Below are 20,531 nucleotides of genomic sequence, written 5' to 3' on the forward strand. Positions count from 1 at the left end.
TGCTATTTTTGTGTGAAAATTTATACCACACCAGCTGCTCAGTACGAGTTGACAGTACTGGAAGACAAGCATTCCCATTCTCACATTCTCTAACCCAGCAGCGGTCATGCTACATATCCCTCTGACACTGAGGTAAGCAGCCAACTTCACTTAACTCAAGGCAGAATTCACCAAAAATTAAGCCTATCTTTAAAAGTTACTGTCTCATTAAGTGCTTTAATTCATATGTTACAAGGGTGGATCATAAAGTTCTCAGAATCACCATAAGGGGTCAGCGCTAGTGCAACGAGTTGTTCACATGATATTCATTGGACTGTTGCCTGTGAACAAGAGCCACGTCAGTGCTCTTGGAAGAGACGTGGACCTGTTGTTGTTCCCATGTATGTAGTGATTTGCGAAGATGGAAAGAATAGAGTGATTAAGTAGTGAAAGGTATGAAAGCAAAGGACACTCGTGCTGATTTCCAGAATACACTGGTGAACTCTGCTCCTTCATATTAAACGGTTGCCAAGTGGACAAATGAATTTAAATTTGGTTGGGAGAGCTTAGATGATGATCCACGCAGTGGTCGGCCAAGATGTGTCACTACTCCAGAAATCATTGCAAAAGTGCACAAAATGGTCATGAAGGATCGCCGACTGAAAGTGAGTGAAATTGGTCACGCTTGGCAGATGTCATCTGAAAAGACATATCACATTTTAAAAAAAGAATGACAAATGAAAAAATTATCCTCAAGATGGGTGCTGCGGCTCTTGATGCTGGATCAAAAACACAGGAGAATGGACAAAGCAGAATTAAATGAACTAATGCATGGATTGTTGCCACACTGACTTATTCAACTGATATGACTCCATAAGACTTCCGTCTCTTCCCAAAACTTTTTTTTTTTTTTGTGGACAGATTTACAAAGAACTGATAGCTGGAGTTGACAATCATTTTACAGGCCTAGAGGAAAGTCATTTTCAATATGGCATCAAGGCACTGGAACACTGTTGGACCAAGTGCATTAATCTACAAGGAGACTACAATGAAAAATAAAAAAAGTTTCAGCTATGTAAATGCATTTTTTTTCTATTCCATTTTGAGAACTTTTCAAACCATACTTTTATTTAATGATTTCTACTGGGCTATGGCTTTTTACCTAATTGATTCTCTGTTGCCTCTCAATGCTGTCCATCCATCTTCTACCCCAGTAAGTGATCTGTCCTGGTTTGTGGAATGCCACTTTTGTTTTTCCTGATGACAATATCCTCCTGCCAAGAGATCCAAATGAGGAACTATTTTCTCTGGAAAATTTTACCCAAGAGGACATCATCATCATTTAACCATAAAGAAAAACTACACACACTTGAAAAAAAAAAATGATGACTAGTTTACCCTCACTTTCAGCTGTTCACAGGTCCAGCACAGCAAGCTCATGTTGGCTAATTTTATAAAGCAAGTTCAGGCAGCCATCCAGACTGTTGTCCTTGCAAATAATGATGAAGACTGTTGCCCCTCTTCAGGAACCACATGCTTGTCTGGCCTCCCTGCAGACACCTCTTCATTGTTGTTACGCCTATGGTATGGGTATCTGAATCTCTGAGGTACCTGAGCCACCCCACCTCAGCACGGTATATGGGGAGTGGGGGTCAAAATATGAGTAATAAATGCTTTGTACGACACAGTATGTCTGTAAATAAAATAGAAAGAAACTTCCACATGGAAAAAATATATTAAAAACAAAGATTTCAAGACTTACCAAGCGGGAAAGTGCCGGTAGACAGGCACAATAAAAAAACACGCACACAAAATTTCGAGCTCTCGCAACCGGCGGTTGCTTCGTCAGGAAAGAGGAGAGGAGAAGGAAAGATGAAAGTATGTGGGTTTTAAGGGAGAGGGTAAGGAGTCATTCCAATCCCAGGAGCGGAAAGACTTACCTTAGGGGGAAAAAGGATAGGTATATACTCGCGCGCGCGCACACACACACACACACACACACACACACACACACACACACACACACTAAAGTGCAAAAAAGTGCAAAAAAACTGTGAACCATTTAATATTCTGACTGACAGGTGTCACATGTAGGCAGAGTCTTCATTGCATGGAATGTACATGAACCCATGTTGTGCTTCTGGAAAGGTACTGGTATAAATCTTTTGCTGCTGAATTTCCCTGAGTTGACTTAATAACCATCAGATGTAACACTGCATAGTACACATTAGCAGAAGGAATGCTTCTGGAGTGCAGTGGTTTGTTTCTGTTTATACGGATGAATGTCTGCCGCTCGTGGTCTCGCAGTAGCGTTCTTGCTTCCCGAGCACCGGGTCCCAAATTCGATTCCCAGCGGGGTCAAGGATTTTCACCTGCCCTGTGATGACTGGGTGTTGTTGTGTCATCTTCATCATCATCATTCATCACCATTATGGTCAAAGGAAGGCAACGGCAAAACATTTCCATTAGGAGCTTGCCTAGTATGGTGGTGTGGGTCTCCCGCATCGTTCCCCTATGCTCTGTCAAGAAGCATGGCACTTCATCATCATCATACAGATGAGTATGAAAAAGAAGTATACGATGTAGGTGAGACACACTGCTACGCTTGTAATCACCCTCTGACACATCATAAGCTTCAAAAATGTTTTGAATGTATCTTAACACAAAGCACTAATACATAATGTACTACAAGAAACTGAATTATTTTTTGGCCTGTCTTCTGATATCTAAATTAGGACAACAATTTGAAAACTCAATATTCAAGAAGAATATAATAATTCCAATTCCAAACAAAGCAGGCGCTGACAGATGTGAAAATTACCGAACTATCAGTTTAATAAGTCACGGCTGAAAAATACTAACGCGAATTATTTACAGACGAATGGAAAAACTGGTATAAGCTGACCTCGGGGAAGATCAGTTTGGATTCCGTAGAAATATGGGAACACGTGAGGCAATACTGACTCTACGACTTATTTTAGAAGCTAGATTAAGGAAAGGCAAACCTACATTTCTAGCATTTGTAGACTTAGAGAAAGCTTTTGACAATGTTGACTGGAATAATCTCTTTCAAATTCTGAAGGTGGCAGGGTAAAATACAGGGAGCAAAAGGCTATTTACAATGTGTGCAGAAACCAGATGGCAGTTATAAGAGTAGAGGGGCATGAAAGGGAAGCAGTGGTTGGGAAAGGAGTGAGACAGGGTTCTAGCCTCTCTCCGATGTTATTCGGTCTGTATATTGAGCAAGTAATAAAGGAAACAAAAGAAAAATTCGGAGTAGGTATTAAAATCCATGGAGAAGAAATAAAAACGTTAAGGTTTGCCGATGACATTGTAATTCTGTCAGAGACAGCAAAGGACTTGGAAGAGCAGTTGAACGGAATGGACAGTGCCTTGAAAGGAGGATATAAGATGAACATCAACAAAAGCAAAACGAGGATAATGGAATGTAGTCGAATTAAGTCGGATGATGCTGAGGGAATCAGTTTAGGAAATGAGACACTTAAAGTAGTAAAGGAGGTTTGCTATTTGGCGAGCAAAATAACTGATGATGGGCGAAGTAGAGAGGATATAAAATGTAGACTGGCAATGGCAAGGAAAGTGTTTCTGAAGAAGAGAAATTTGTTAACATCGAGTATAGATTTAAATGTCAGGAAGTCGTTTCTAAAAGTATTTGTATGGAGTGTAGCCATGTATGGAAGTGAAACATGGACGATTAACAGTTTGGACAAGAAGAGAATAGCTTTTGAAATGTGGTGCTACAGAAGAATACTGAAGATTAGATGGGTAGATCATATAACTAATGGGGAGCTATTAAACAGAATTGGGGGGGATACAGAAATTTGTGGCGCAACTTGACTGGAAGAAGGGATCGGTTGGTAGGACATGTTCTGAGGCATCAAGGGATCACCAATTTATTATTAGACGGCAGTGTGGAGGTAAAAATCATAGAGGGAGACCAAGAGATGAACACACTAAGCAGAGCTAAGCAGATTCAGAAGGATGTAGGTTGCAGTAGGTACTGGAGCTGATGAAACTTGCACAGGATAGAGTAGCATGGAGAGCTGCATCAGACCAGTCTCTGGACTGAAGACCACAACAAAAACATGTGAGCAGGAAAATTACAACTACATTGTACACATGTACAGAAGAATGCTGAAGATTAATTGGGTAGATCACATAACTAATGAGGAGGTATTGAATAGGATTGGAGAGAAGAGGAGATTGTGGCACAACTTGACTAGAAGAAGGGATCGGTTGGTAGGACACATTCTGAGGCATCAAGGGATCACCAATTGAGTATTGGAGGGCAGCGTGGAGGGTAAAAATCATAGAGGGAGACCAAGAGATGAATACACTAAACAGATTCAGAAGAATGTAGGCTGCAGTACATGCTGGGAGATGAAGAAGCTTGCACAGGACATAGCAGCATGGAGAGCTGCATCAAACCAGTCTCAGGACTGAAGACCACAACAACAACAAGTTTTCAGAAGTCATTTGTGAAATTCACTGAGAACTTTATGATTTTTTATCATTTTGAACAATATCTACTTTAATCTCAGATGCAATTATTCTTTAATTTATAATTCATGAGATTACAGCACATATCATTCTTATTAACAATGACCCTACTGAAAAGTCTGATATTATCATTAAATATTTATGTTTATTATGCATAAATATTGGTTGTGTTCATTATAATTCACCACTATGACAAGATTATAACTTAAAGTTTTTGATCTTAAATGCCTTTTTTACGTTACCTGTTTGTTGAGAAGTGGGCTCTGAAGTGCAGTGAAAATTGTCAAAATCCCATCCTTGTATCTGCTGCCAAGCCATGAGTTGAGAACCCCTGGCAACAATGACTGAAGTTGACTAAGAGTAAAGGTGGCTCGTGCTTTTAATTCCAGTGCTGTCGGTGAGGAACCTTTATGGCCAAAGACAGCTCCTGTAAATGAATATTCTATATCTGAGTGAAAAAATGAAATATAGGCTAAAAGGTAATGGACTGAAAGAACAAAATGACATGTCAACATACACGGATTACACTGGCTAAAGCAAAATGTATCTGAACTAAAAATAATAGTACTTTCATGCTTAACAACCACAAGTAATTCTGCGCTAATCTTGCATCTTACAGTGTTGTATCTTTTGGTGGTCAATCCATGAAATCTAGAAGATTGTGAGGTGACAAAACTGTTGTAGCACACCACAGGCAAGTGAATTGCCTAAACTTATTACGCATCATCAGTTAGATATCAACCTGGACTTTTCATAGTTTCGTCTGTTAGATAGGTAATGATGGATAGTACTTTGAATTATTATTGTTTATTGATTTTATGCATGAAAAAATGTTGTTGTAGAAAGACGATGTACACTGGGACTGCAGTCTGAGAGTGTACATACGTTCTCCAGCCAGACAGAGTGTTGCAGTGCTGCACACCAGGGAGCAAGCAATGAGAGTGGACTGGCCACCAGAAACATTAAACAATGGTTGAATAATTGTTAAAAGAAGTAATGATACTGTTCATTTGTACCAAGTAATGATACTGTTCATTTGTACCAAGTAATGATATTGTTCATTTGTACCTTTTAATAGTTCAGGATGATTTTAAAATGGTCTTATTGGACAGTATTAGTTTGACTGAGAAGTGGATTAAAGGTAGCACCAGTCTGGAAAAATGGCTGGGAGAGCTGTTTGCTCCATGGATAGCCAGGTGTATGACTATGAGGTGGTAAGTCAACTATCTGGTTTGACGTTGTGTAGTTTAACGTCGAAATTCCAGAGAAGGTGCAATTTGTTGGATAAAGTTATCCAAGGTTCTAACTAATACTATTATTGAATCGAGGTTCCCTGACAGATGATGTATTGTGGAAAATTTGGTAACTTTGTTAAGAGCTATTAAATGCTGGGGCATAAAGAGCTGGTTTGTGGTCTGGTGGAATTCAGCCACAGATTGTTAGTTTGATGAAATGTCTTTGGATGCATTATTGTCTGACATTAATGACTGATTTAGAAATCAGCTTGGCTTTGACTTGTTTCTGTAGCTCGAGAATAATACTACTGTTCAGAGAACACTAAGGTGAATGAGTGGTTTCTGGTGCTTTTGCAGGATATTAAAATGAGTCTTGAGTACATAATGTCAGCTTGAAGGCAGCTTATTGTTTAGCAGTATCCATTTGTTGCAATTACGGAATGTAACAGTGGTGTGAGAGTTTTGGTTTGTGCCAGCAGAGAATGAAATCAAGCTCGAGGTGAGTAGTAAAAGTTGGTTACAGGAGGAACTATTAATTGAAGCATGAATGTGTCATTCTATTCAGAAAACCAGAACCTGATTGGCCCAATCTGCAACAACATCAGTGGGATTTTGTGCAAACAGAGACCAATGTCTGAAGCAGCTCAGCTTTGTTTTCCCATGTTAAATACAGGTATAAAGTGACGGTAGCACTAGCTGTTTATTTTTGAATAGGCTACATTAGTTATGGTGTCTTGGGGAACCTGGGACTTTGAAGAAAACATCTTGTAATGTAGACAAGCTTTTCTCAACAGAGCGTTAGATGTGCTTAACAAAAGCAAAATTAAAACTGTTTTTTTTTCAGACTTGTGATCTTCCCTTGCCTGATGTTCAGTTTGACTGAAAAAATCTTAAGATCATAGTAATAGGAAAGAAAATGTAATCTAAGTAGTAAGTAAAGTGTCAAGCAAAAGACTAAGTGATCAAAGATTATAGTCAGCTTCCATAAATGACTAAATGTGTTTGATATTAATCTCCAAAACAGATAATGAAGCACAGAAGTAATGGATTTGCCCTATAAAAATTATATTAATTTTAGTTATTGTACTGAAGAGTGAAAAGAAGTAAGCAATACAAATAAAGCACAAGAAAAGTTCTTGTGTAATACGCTAAGCAATAGGCAATAGGATGGATTATATCTCTCACTCTGTAATAGAAATATCTTTGTCCAGTTTGGCAGTAAATTTAAAACAGAAGGCAGTGAAGCCTATTTAATATTAACACAAACCGGATAAATGCATTAAACGGTAAATTAGAGGTTGAAAGTAGAAAAACTTTTTTTTTTTTAGTATCAGTAGTAATATACGGTAGAGTTAGCTTAAAACGGATAAGTCTCTTCTTTTTTCTTGCTTAGTGAGACAGTAATATGACCGTTATTTAATATTCATGGTAGCTAGCAAAATTTGTCTCTTCTTATATTCACAGGCAATTTGCATGAAATCAGAACTCAACATTAATAATCATGTTATTAACATTAATAAACTATGTTATTAATATTAATAAAATATGTAGATCAGCCATATATAGTGCTGAGCTTTTGTGAAGTGGCAGTAGTAAATAGCTATTTTAGTGTCATACTGAACTGATAAAAACTAAAAGCAAATACTGTATCTTTACAAACCTATACTAAGTTATCTTAGACCGAAATATGCAAACAGTCGAATAGAAAATGTGTAGATAGTTGTGGTTTATAAAGCAGGATGTGATTAACTACATTCACATAGAAGTTGGACCGAAATATGTTAGTCGAATGATACAGAGTTACATTGCTATTCTCTTTCTATTGCAACTTAACAGCACATTTTCTTTAGTAGCTAGAGGATAATTTGATACTATTAGATTAAACATTATCCATAAGGATGCTCTATATAGTTGGGAATACAGCATTTCATGTGGAAACAAGCCTGTACTTGTTATTTGATCTAAGTTATTTTAGATGTGTCAATACTGTTGCAAGTCTAATCTAACAGAGCCTGGAATTTTTGCAAAATCAGATATGTAAGGCAGATAACGGCGTATTTAAGATTACTGATATGAGTGATTGACACAAAGTAATAACAGAAATAAAATATTAGTATTAGGACAAAGGACAGGTTTTCCACGTACAGGATGGATACAAACAATACATCTTCTCTGGGCAAAATAAATTAACAAATAAATTATTTTAAAAATATTCAGAACTGTTAATAACTATTTATAATTGTCTGTAGAATCCAAATAGCATAACATCTGAAACACAATGAACTGTTGGAAAACTACTTATGTGTCCTGAAAGGAAACTGTAACTAACAAATACCAATTTCTTTGAACAAATAAAGCTGCGCTATCTATACTGATCTATTTGCAGGGCAGAAAATACAGCCAAACAGGAGAAAACTAGCATTTATGTTCACCTTTACAAAGAAAAATAGCATAAATCGGAGGAGAATGTAAATGAAATGAACCTTAAATACTCATGTAATGGCGAAGCTCTAAGACAATAATTTACACAGTGACGAGGGAAACTGAAACCAGACTGAAAAGTGAACAAATTCTCACACAAACCAGTCAATAATGTAACCAAGCAAAGTATGTTCATGGAAGGGCAACAAACCACTACTTGAGATACGCTATGCCCACGTATTTTTGAGACAAAAATAACAAAAAATGAAACGCAGAGAAATGCAAAGGATGATGGATGTTAAACTGAGAAGAAAAATTACCAGACAAATCAAATACACTGCATTATCTACACTAACAACATAAATATATCAAAGGTCATCTGTGCAGTACTTTGATTCTCACTCATTCCTCTGTTTTACAATGACAAGATAAAAGCATACAAAAAGCATCTAAAATCTTTGTTTTACTGGTGTTCACCTATTTCCCATGATATTTAATCAACAAGTGAAAAAAATCCTCTAGAAATTCCAAATGATGCACACACTTACAGCTCTCAGGTGATTGCACAAAGAGGCCCTCAACAAAAACTAATCACTTCGCTATGTCCTCAGATGTGCTTAATTAACTATGCATAGGGCCTCAGGAGGCCATTATCTACGTTTTTCAGGCATTTGCCGAGTTGTTTTCACATTTCTGATGATTGCATAGGTGTATTATCTGTATGGTGCATCTTATCTGTTCGAGGCTATGCATAAAATAGTACAAATATCTGCTAAATGACTTACATTAATGGAAATACTATAAGGTACACTACAGTTTTACGGAACTAAACTGCTATGTCATCAGTACAATTACATAAAATACAGATGAGTGTTGTTAAAACTGATTAAAACAATGACATTCTGTAAAATTAAACAAAAACAACAAATGAATGATGAAAAAGGATTAAAATACAATATTGGTGTAAAAAAGGCCATAAAAGACAACTACATGGAACACAGGTAAAATCAGCACTGAATAACTGCTGATAAAACATATAATGAAACAGCAGGACCAAAGAATTTAAAAAGAAATGAGAGCACTGTGACTAGGTGCATGCTTTACCTTCCTGCCACAGTCAAATATCAGGACACATGTCACAAACCCATGTCATATACGACACTTAGTTAAAAAACTGGTTTTACCTCTTAACTCTTTGAGGGGCAGTGGCTATCACCAGGCATTATCTCTTTCAAGGGCGGTGGTTATCAATGTTAACCACCTATTTGACGACACCTGGTGACCGAATGGGGCAGCAGTTGTCACTGCGAGCCACACAGTTAGTTGAGGGAGTTCTCCCTAGAAGGCGTGGCATTGGATATCACGCATTTTGCTTTCCTATTGTTGGTACAGCACAATTTGTTTGTTGCCTTGCAGCAGTTTTGTGCCGTTTAGTTGGTGTACGTTTTGAAGAACAAATTTGGCCCATATATACTACTTTCATTTCCAAGTATTTTCATATGTAAATTTAGTTTATGCTAATGACCTCCAGTGCAATATTTACATGAAACAAGTTTACTTATTTCATATTTTTGTTACTTTAATCTAGGTTAGCACTGCTAACCACCATGCAACTGGAATCCAGCTTTCATTTAGTATGGCTAGGAGGTGTCTCAGTGATGATGAAATACGAAAACTGCTTTTCGTGGACCTTCCATCAGACTCAGATAGTGAAATAAGTTTGTTAGAAGACTCTGACATTGATCCTACATATGAACCTGACTGTGATAATATTATGTTATCATGTTCTGAAGAGAGTAGCATTGAAGCAGATGATAATTTACCAGAAAGTAATTATCACTTGTGCGATAATAAACAACCTTGCATGGCTAAAATTCCATCAAATGATGATTCGTCTGCCTCTGAATCAGTTTCTCTGTCCATGCCTAGAAGTTCGAGATCACCACTGGCTAAAGCAATGACATCTGTGACAGTTAATTCTTCATACATACAGCCAAACACCCCAAATCATTCTGGTACCTCTGGTGGATCTGGAAGTGTACCCATTGTTCAGGATGATCCTCCAAAATGGAGCCAAAATTTCAGAGTTGAAGCACTACCTAAGTTTGTGGAAAAAATTGGCCCTACAGCTGTTTTTACAGAGATGTCAAATCCATCGCCACATAAAATATTTTGTGAATTTTTTACTGACAAAATGGTAAAACATATTAATTTCACACCAATTTGTACGCCACACAAAAAGGAAAGCCTTTCATCCCAACTACTGAAGAAGAGATAAGGGTTTTCTTAGGCATCAATTTATTTATGAGTGCCAAACAATTACCAAGTTATTGAGATTATTGGTCTTCATTTCCAGATTTAAATGAGTCATATATATGGAACTTGATGTCTAAAACGATTGTTTTCTCCTCAGTCATATCCATTCAAATGACAACTCAATGATGCCTAAAAGGGGACAGGCCAATTTTGACAAGCTTTTTAAAATAAGGCCTCTAGTTGAAATGTTGAATAAAAGGTTTGCACAATGCTATCAGCCTCATCAAGAAGTAGCAATTGATGAGTCAATTGAGTCATTGAGAAGCTCAATGAAGCAATAGATGAGGGACAAGCCTGTGAAAAGAGGCTATAAAATATGGATGCTGTGTGATGAATCTGCATATAATTTGACGCTCCAAATTTATACTGGAAAATTAGCTACAGAGACGTCTGAACTGGGACTGGGTGCACGGGTAGTAACAGATTTATGTGAAGAACTTTATGGCAAAAATCGTATTGTTTTCATGGATAATTTCTTTACATCTTATAATCTTTTTTTCCTACTAAAAGCCCAGAAAACATTTGCAGATGGAACTGTGAACCCTACACGTAAATTCCTCCCAAAACTGAAGGAAGATAAAAAGATGAAATGAGGGGACTTTGTCAGCAAAGTCAGCAATCATGGTGTAGCATTTTACAAGTGGATGGACAAACGGACTGTGAATTTGATCTCTACTATGTATGATCCTAGTGACACAAGTGTAAATAGGAAGGAAGAAGATGGATCAACTACTGTAGTGGCATGTCCCCGTGTATTGAGTAACTATAACAGGAGCATGAATTTTGTTGGCAATTTTGATCATCTAAAAGGAGACTATGGTTGTGATCGCAAAAGTAGAAAATGGTGGCGTAGGCTTCTTTTCCACTTAATTGAAATTTGTGTAGTGAAGGCGTTTATCATACACAAAGAAATTGAAATGGAACAATTTACGAATAAAGGCTTCCGAAGGAAAGAGTACGAAGGACTGCTTGCCAAGGCAATTGTCCATTGCAGTGGCCTAAGTCAAAAAGGGAAGAGCGTAACTCTCAGTAAACATAAACCACACATGGACAAACAAATCAGATTGGAAGGTAGTGCACATCAGCCAAAACAGGCCACCTCAAGAAGATGTGCAGTATGCAGCACACATTAGAACAGTGTGGGTGTGTTCTTCATGTATGTTGTTGTTGTTGTTGTCTTCAGTCCTGAGACTGGTTTGATGCAGCTCTCCATGCTACTCTATCCTGTGCAAGCTGCTTCATCTCCCAGTACCTACTGCAACCTACATCCTTCTGAATCTGCTTAGTGTACTCATCTCTCGGTCTCCCTCTACGATTTTTACCCTCCACGCTGCCCTCCAATGCTAAATTTGTGATCCCTTGATGCCTCAAAACATGTCCTACCAACCGATCCCTTCTTCTAGTCAAGTTGTGCCACAAACTTCTCTTCTCCCCAATCCTATTCAATACCTCCTCATTAGTTACGTGATCTATCCACCTTATCTTCAGTATTCTTCTGTAGCACCACATTTCGAAAGCTTCTATTCTCTTCTTGTCCAAACTAGTTATCGTCCATGTTTCACTTCCATACATGGCTACACTCCAAACAAATACTTTCAGAAACGACTTCCTGATACATAAATCTATATTCGATGTTAACAAATTTCTCTTCTTCAGAAACGCTTTCCTTGCCATTGCCAGTCTACATTTTATATCCTCTCTACTTCGACCATCATCAGTTATTTTACTTCCTAAATAGCAAAGCTCCTTTACTACTTTAAGTGTCTCATTTCCTAATCTAATTCCCTCAGCATCACCCGATTTAATTTGACTACATTCCATTATCCTCGTTTTGCTTTTGTTAATGTTCATCTTATATCCTCCTTTCAAGACACTGTCCATTCCGTTCAACTGCTCTTCCAAGTCCTTTGCCGTCTCTGACAGAATTACAATGTCATCGGCGAACCTCAAAGTTTTTACTTCGTCTCCATGAATTTTAATACCTACTCCAAATTTTTCTTTTGTTTCCTTTACTGCTTGCTCAATATACAGATTGAATAACATCGGGGAGAGGCTACAACCCTGTCTCACTCCTTTCCCAACCACTGCTTCCCTTTCATGCCCCTCGACTCTTATTACTGCCATCTGGTTTCTGTACAAATTATAAATAGCCTTTCGCTCCCTGTATTTTACCCCTGCCACCTTTAGAATTTGAAAGAGAGTATACCAGTCAACATTGTCAAAAGCTTTCTCTAAGTCTACAAATGCTAGAAACGTAGGTTTGCCTTTTCTTAATCTTTCTTCTAAGATAAGTCGTAAGGTCAGTATTGCCTCACGTGTTCCAACATTTCGACGGAATCCAAACTGATCCTCCCCGAGGTCTGCATCTACCAGTTTTTCCATTCGTCTGTAAAGAATTCGCGTTAGTATTTTGCAGCCGTGGCTTATTAAACTGATAGTTCAGTAATTTTCACATCTGCCAACACCTGTTTTCTTTGGGAGTGGAATTATTATATTCTTCTTGAAGTCTGAGGGTATTTCGCCTGTCTCATACATCTTGCTCACCAGCTGGTAGAGTTTTGTCATGACTGGCTCTCCCAAGGCCGTCAGTAGTTCTAATGGAATGTTGTCTACTCCGGGGGCCTTGTTTCGACTCAGGTCTTTCAGTGCTCTGTCAAACTCTTCACGCAGTATCGTATCTCCCATTTCGTCTTCATCTACATCCTCTTCTATTTCCATGATATTGTCCTCAAGTACATCGCCCTTGTATAAACCTTCTATATACTCCTTCCACCTTTCTATCTTCCCTTCTTTGCTTAGAACTGGGCTGCCATCTGAGCTCTTGATATTCATACACGTCGTTCTCTTCTCTCCAAAGGTCTCTTTAATTTTCCTGTAGGCAGTATCTATCTTATCCCTAGTGAGATAAGCTTCTACATCCTTACATTTGTCCTCTAGCCATCCCTGCTTAGCCATTTTGCACTTCCTGTCGATCTCATTTTTGAGACGTTTGTATTCCTTTTTGCCTGCTTCATTTACTGCATTTTTATATTTTCTCCTTTCATCAATTAAATTCAATATTTCTTCTGTTACCCAAGGATTTCTAGCAGCCCTCGTCTTTGTACCTACTTTATCCTCTGCTGCCTTCACTACTACATCCCTCAGAGCTACCCATTCTTCTTCTATTGTATTTCTTTCCCCTATTCCTGTCAATTGTTCCCTTATGCTCTCTTTGAAACTCTGTACAACCTCTGGTTCTTTCAGTTTATCCAGGTCCCATCTCCTTAATTTCCCACATTTTTGCAGTTTCTTCAGTTTTAATCTACGGAATCATGTAATGTACATATAATGTGGTCTTCTTAGTATAGAACAGGCAGCAGCTGTCGAAGTGGAGGGGATTGATGATGGTTGATAGGTTTGATTTGGGTGGAGGTACTGATGTGACTATCTTTGAAATGGAGGTCAATATTGAGGAAGGTGGAGGAGGACCAGGTGGCGTGAATGGTTCAGGTGTTGAGGTTCTGGAGGAATGTGGACAAGGTATCCTCACCCTCGATCCAGATCACAAAGATGTCATCAGTGAATATGAACCAGGTGAGAGGTTTGCAATTCTGCATGGTTAGAAATAATTCCTCTAGATAATCCATGAATAGGTTGGCACAGGATGGTGCTATGCGGAAGCCCATTGCCATAACCTGTATTTGTTTATTTATTCAAAGGAGAAGATATTGTGGGTGAGGATATAGTTAGTCATGGTTATTTGGTTTACATATGTAATACATACTAGTGCATACTAACAGTATTTTCTATGCATACGAAAACACCAAGATGTGTTTGATCTGACACCATCTTGTGGTAGGAATGTTAATAGTAATGGATAACCCACTTACTATACAGCACATCAAAACATAACATTAAATATTTTGGAAAGGCAGCCAGACAACACACAGAACTATAAAACCAGTACCACATGCTTCACGTTATAATTTGAAACAATGGGAAGGCACACACCAGCCCTCAGGACAGAAATTAAAACATGCTCATTTCAAATAGGGTGTATCAACACTTTTTTTAGGTGCCCGCCTTCTCTATTTGGAAGACAAGGAGAGCATCAAGGATATTCTACATGATACAGTTTGCTTGATACAACTATCCAGTAGAAAGATGGGCACTCTGAAAATGAGAGAAAATGAAGAATTTCTTGCCAACATGTCTCATCCGTTCCAGTGCCCACATGACAGCAAAATAATTATAGACAGGAGATAGGAAACTTCTGGAAGCCCCAGCATGAGAACATATTCGATGAAGCAACAGATTAATTGCCCCAGGTTATGCCCACCCATGTAGACATTAATAAAATATAAGTGCCAATTTAAAAACACATAAAATGATTTTTCATGTACTTTGGAGAAAAGAGCTTCCTACACACCATCAGTAATAAAATTAAGCTATTCCTCTCTAGTAACCAGGGGGATCCCCTACTCCATTCCTGGCTTAGGCATTAGTCTAAAGGCTGTACCTCACACAGATCCCAATGGCCAAATGCCTGTAGGTGGTTGTTGTATAAAGATTCTAGTGGTGTTCAGCATACAAAGATGGACACTGACAATTTGGGAACAAACTCTGCCCTACATGCAGTGGTATAACTAGGGTAACTGACCCCCAGAGCACTCTTTGAATTTGCAAGCCCCTTCCCCCTGCCAACAACTCCCGGTTATTTTTTTTAGATCTCATTGCCACTTGGCCCATTTATTAAGATCAGCATGATCTTTCTGTTAAGTAAAAGATGCACATTTTGATAATAATGATAAACTATAGCTGACATATTCATCCCAAGAGAATCAGCACCTGTATTGATATTTAAAACAATTCTCACTTATTCTTCATTCTCAATAGCACGTTTTTAATTACATGATGTGTTTCAGTCTCTCTGGTTCATCATAAGATATAAAACAAAGTAAAACTTAATATGTACAATCTAATATTTGACAATAAGTAGAAAAGAATTGTACATAAATGTAGAATTTACCTAAGCTGTTGTGTCAGCAACCCATCTTGCCTGTATCAGAACCTCATGCTAGAGTACTTTTTTAAATCTGAAGATGATCCAGAGAGATCAAAATATGGCATAATGAAAAAGTGCAACTGAGAATGAAGATTAAATGAGAATTGTTTTAATAATGAAGCAAGTCAAAACATAAAACAACACAGAGTCAAAAGCAGCACTGCTTGCAACAGTATTGCAGTTCATTTTTGATTGTAAAAATAACTTCTCCCCCTTCCTCTCCCTCCCTTTTCCAGCAGCAGCCCCATGGAAAGAGTGCCCAATTTATGTATCCCAGTTGCCATACCCTAGTTCTACCATTGCTTATATGCTTGGCAAACCATGGAAAGAATCCACTGTGAGAACAGTGATGGCTTCCAAGAGCCGAATTTCTGTGGAGTCTGGAAAATAGAAGAGAGGTACCTGCAGAAGTAAAGCTGTAAGCACAGCTCAGAGCAGTGCCTGAAATGATCAGTTGGGAGAGTACTACCCATGAAAGGCAAAGTTCCCGGTTCAGTTCCAAGTCCGGCACATTGGTTTAAACTGCCAGGACTGCCAGTTTCAAAACAGTGGACACCCCTTGGCAGAGTGAAAGATTCATTTAGGAAATATCTTATATGATGGAAGGGATAAAAAACTAATTATTAATGTCTAAAGTACTTCACAAATGTTAAGTAAAATAAAATATTATCAAGTAATACTTACCCTGAAGAAGTCGTATTAAGTGCGCAACACGAGGGGGGACAAGAAGATGCCGAAGTTTGGAATCCAGGTACACACAACATAAAGAATTAATGGTATTGTGGCATAAGGAACGTATGCCTAATGCAAGTCGCAGTAAAGACTGCGAGGCTCCAAACACACGTACAACTGAAACATATAAATTTATTTCTGTATTTCTTTCTTACTTAGTTTAGAAAGACTATACAAACATATTCTGTGAACAAAACTTCATTAAAATATAACATATTTTCAAGAAATATGCATCTAGAATAGTCGCCCATTTCAACCTTCAGATTTGCTCATAAGCACATTGCGTTGACGACATTGTCATAAGGTGCAAAGGGAAGAGGGCCACCGACTGACATACCGTGCAGCAAGCCTGCGAGTTCCCACTGCTCTTGTAAGACTCGTGAGACTCATTGACACACAAATGCTGTTTGTCACATTGTTATTACAATGAAGGAGACTGCTCTATAAAAGTTAACAGGCTGGATGTACATTCTACTAGAGAGACCTAGAATACACTGGGATAGTTTTAGATTGGACAATTTCAAGCTAGTAATTGTTTAACTTTATTAGAAATTTGTAACATTTAATGTCAGATGAATGAGGTACACAAGCCAATGTTATCAAATTTTTTCTAAAATTTTCCTTGTTCACCCTATCACCCATTTGATATGAGAGTGCCTAAGTTTGTTTTCACAACTCTTGCAGTTTCTGAACACTGGCTTGTTAAAATTATTAAGGCTGATGAATTTCTTTTGACCGTCAACTTTAAGTTATTTCAGTTCCATGTAACACTAAAAAACTCAATTGCAAAGGTTTGGAGATATTGCCAGATTATCACATTAAAAAATAAGGTAAAACACAAGCTGAAACATAAAGTAAGTTTTGCTACAGGATTTAGGAACATTTTTCTTTACTTCACAAGAAAATGTGAATAATTTTCTTATTTACCAAAGCAACTGTCCACCACATTTCAGCATGTAACCATATCACCAACATTCAGCACGATATTAATGATATTACTGTCTTTGCTTTTTTGTTGCCCTTTAGTTTTGAAAAGTTGCTTTCTATTTTGAAGTGTTAAGAGAATGAGATTGGGAATTGTGCTTGACAGAATTAATATTTTACTGTTATTTTAAATTTCAGATCAAGACGAAAGAATATTGTGTTTTATTGGCTAGAACATTAGAAAGGTTTTACGTTTAAGGTATCCCCATAAGACTGTCAAAGTTGATTTTTGGGAGAGAAGAACTTCAGTTTCATGACCACTTGGTAGGCATAAATGGATTAAAAGCAAATCCACACAGGATATGAGCCAGAAAAAAATGTCCAGAACCTAAAAGTACACAACAATTGAAAGCATTTCTGGGATTAGCAGGATACTATAGGAAATATATCCAATGTCAACCTAAGAATAATCAAAAATTATTAAACTTATTGAAGAAAAACACTGAATGGATTTGGGGTAACGAGAAGTCTCAGGCCTTTAATGAGATTAAAGTAGCCCTAGTAGAGGCACCCATTTTAAAATGCCCACAGATGGCCAAACTTTTTAAGTTAAGTACTGACACCTCAGAGTATGGAATAGCGTTGTGTGGATTGTTCCAGTGAGAGTGGGATATTAGCAAGTGAGTGAGAAAATAATATGCTACCTTTTGTGAGTCAAGTTCTAACCAAACATGAGTTGAACTACAAAGCAACAGACAAATAAATTACTTGCTGTAGTGTAGAGTATTAAAAAAATGGGGCGTCAATGATTAGGTACAAACAGAAGGATGTGGAGTTCCCTTCAACATTAAATAATACTAATAATGAAGTACGAAACCTAGCCTTAAGAATAAAGAAAGATATCACTGACGATCCATATTTTGGAGATAAGAGAAAAGCCTTAGGCAAGGAGGAACAATAGATAATGGTATGGTAGAATTGGCTAGGGTAAATCATGTTTTGTTTTGGAGAGTACAGAAAATTAGACTCAAATGGAGATTGTGTGAACTGAAACCCATAGGACTTCATTTAGTTACATTTGTTCATCATGGTTATGAACACTTAGGGGTAGAAAAATGTGTTCAGTGTATGGTAAAATTTTACTGCTTTAAGAATTAAAGTAAAAATGTACTGTCTGTACTACATACATGAGAAACTTGCCAAAAGCTGAACAACAACAATCAAGCAATAATATATAAGTTATATCCGCTAATACCTAAATGTTTACATGGCTTCATGGCTGCTGATTTCTTTGTCCAATTATCAACGAGTAGAGAAGGGGTAACTTTTGTATTTGTACGAGTTGAGTGTTTGTCTAAGTATATTAAACTCTAGCCTATTAAGTATACCAACACAGAGATAGGAAAGCCATATACGAGGGTTGTTTTTGAAGTAAGGGCCGTTCGCCGCGTATAGTCCCGTAATTCGCGCGGACGCCGCAACAAGCCACCGCTCCACTTGCCGGCATCCTTCCTGTTCACACTGATGCAAGTTGCAGCTCTGCAGCTGACGTGTACGCATCACTGTGCTACTTTATAATGTTTACGATTATTGAATCGCCCACCGCGTGTGAGATACAGTCAGTGATACGTTTTTTGACCGTGAGAAGCCTATCAGCTGCAGAAATTCATCGTCAGTTAACAGAAGTTTATAGCTTGAATGCAATGAGTGAAGGTAAAGTGCGTCAGTGGGTTAGAGAGTTTAAAAATGGCCATCAAAACGTCCATGACGAAGAACGCTCAGGCCGGCCCTCTGTGATCACTGATGATTTGGTGGCTGCAGTCGAAACAAAGATTCGTGAGGACAGATTCACAATTTCCACTCTTTCTTTGGAATTTCCACAAGTTTCAAGCTCGGTTTTGAACAAAATTGTGTCTGAAAACCAGAACTTCAAGAAACTGTGTTCTCGGTGGGTACCCAGACTCCTCACAGAGGACCACAAAGGGAAGAGATTTGCCACTTCATTGGACTTTTTGATTCGCTACGAGGAAGAAGGGGATGACATGTTGAGTCAAATTGTCACTGGAGATGAAACATAGGTATCCCATATCACTCCCGAAAGCAAGCGACAATCGATGAAACGGCGACACACAACCTCACCCGTCAAGGTCAAAGCCAAACAGACGCTGTCAAAGCACAAGATTATGGCAACTGTGTTCTGGGACCGGCACGGTGTTTTGCTAGTAGACTTTATGCCATGAGGAACGACAATCAACTCAGACGCCTACTGTGCAACTCTAAAGAAGCTCCGCAGAGCAATTCATAACAAAAGGCGCGGCATGCTGACAATAATAGTTTTGCTCCTGCCCGATAACGCTAGGCCTCACACCTCTCAAAAGACTCGGGATTTGATTGATTCTTTTGGCTGGGATGTTTTGGACCATGCACCATACAGCCCCGACCTTGCTCCTAGCGATTTTCACCTTTTCCGGTACCTGAAACACCATCTTGGCGGGCAGTGCTTCAATGACGATGATGAAGTGAAAGCAGCCGTGAATTCTTGGCTGTCGGAGCAGACAGCCGAATTCTTTGAAGAGGGAATTAAAAACTTAGTTGTACGGTATTACAAGTGCTTAAATAAACAAGGCAACTATGTAGAAAAATAGGTAAAAGTGTGTAGAACCCGAAAATAAAAGTTTTTTTACAAAAGTATTTTTATCTTTTTTTAAAAATAAAAACGGCCCTTACTTAAGGAACAACCCTTGTAGATTGTTGACCGTCAATGGCCCACAGTTTGTGAGTAAAGTCTTTAAAGAGTTGCTAACATTGGAAAATGTTACACACACTGTATCTCGAAATACCACCCACAAAGTAACCCACATGAACTTATCATGAAAGAAATTGATAGGTTATGTAGGAAGTACTGTTCAGACAGACATACAACATGGGCACAGAAAATACCATAGTTACGAGTAATACTTAATGAACAATATCTATGGTTTATTTCTCCTAAAAAAAATGCCCAATAAATTCATAGGCGAGCCACTGTTGAAACTATTTAAATGTCCGGACAATGATGATAATGTACATGGAGACAACTTAAATGATGTTATAAAAGAAAACTTACAATGAACAGTTGATAAAGGCTACATGAATATTATTAAAAAGCTATGACACCTACTTTTGATGCAGATGATTTGGTACTAATCAAAGAAGTACATCACAGATCAAATTTGAAAAAGGAAACACACAAGTCTTTCCCTTGGAATATTGGTCATTACAGTTTTAAATGTACCATGTTCCAAAGCAGTTTTCTTGGTCAATCCAGACACCAGTCAAGGAAAGGGATTATATAATACTGATATGTTACAGCAGTACAC

At 38.0% G+C, this 20,531-nt stretch overlaps 1 protein-coding gene across 2 annotated transcripts in view; it reads right to left on the bottom strand.

Moving 5' to 3' along the window:
• LOC126334536 (sorting nexin-14-like) overlaps positions 1–20,531 on the bottom strand; it is a 212,843-nt gene that overhangs the window by 16,197 nt on the left and 176,115 nt on the right. For both annotated transcript variants that reach the window (XM_049996893.1, XM_049996892.1), the window contains 2 exons: positions 16,201–16,365; positions 4,743–4,927 (listed from right to left, as the gene is read on the bottom strand). In XM_049996893.1, coding sequence (XP_049852850.1) covers positions 4,743–4,927; positions 16,201–16,365 — 350 coding nt within the window. The remainder of the gene's footprint in view (positions 1–4,742; positions 4,928–16,200; positions 16,366–20,531) is intronic.

Source organism: Schistocerca gregaria, chromosome 2 (assembly GCF_023897955.1).
Source record: "Schistocerca gregaria isolate iqSchGreg1 chromosome 2, iqSchGreg1.2, whole genome shotgun sequence".
In the NCBI taxonomy this organism is placed as follows: Eukaryota; Metazoa; Arthropoda; class Insecta; order Orthoptera; family Acrididae; genus Schistocerca; species Schistocerca gregaria.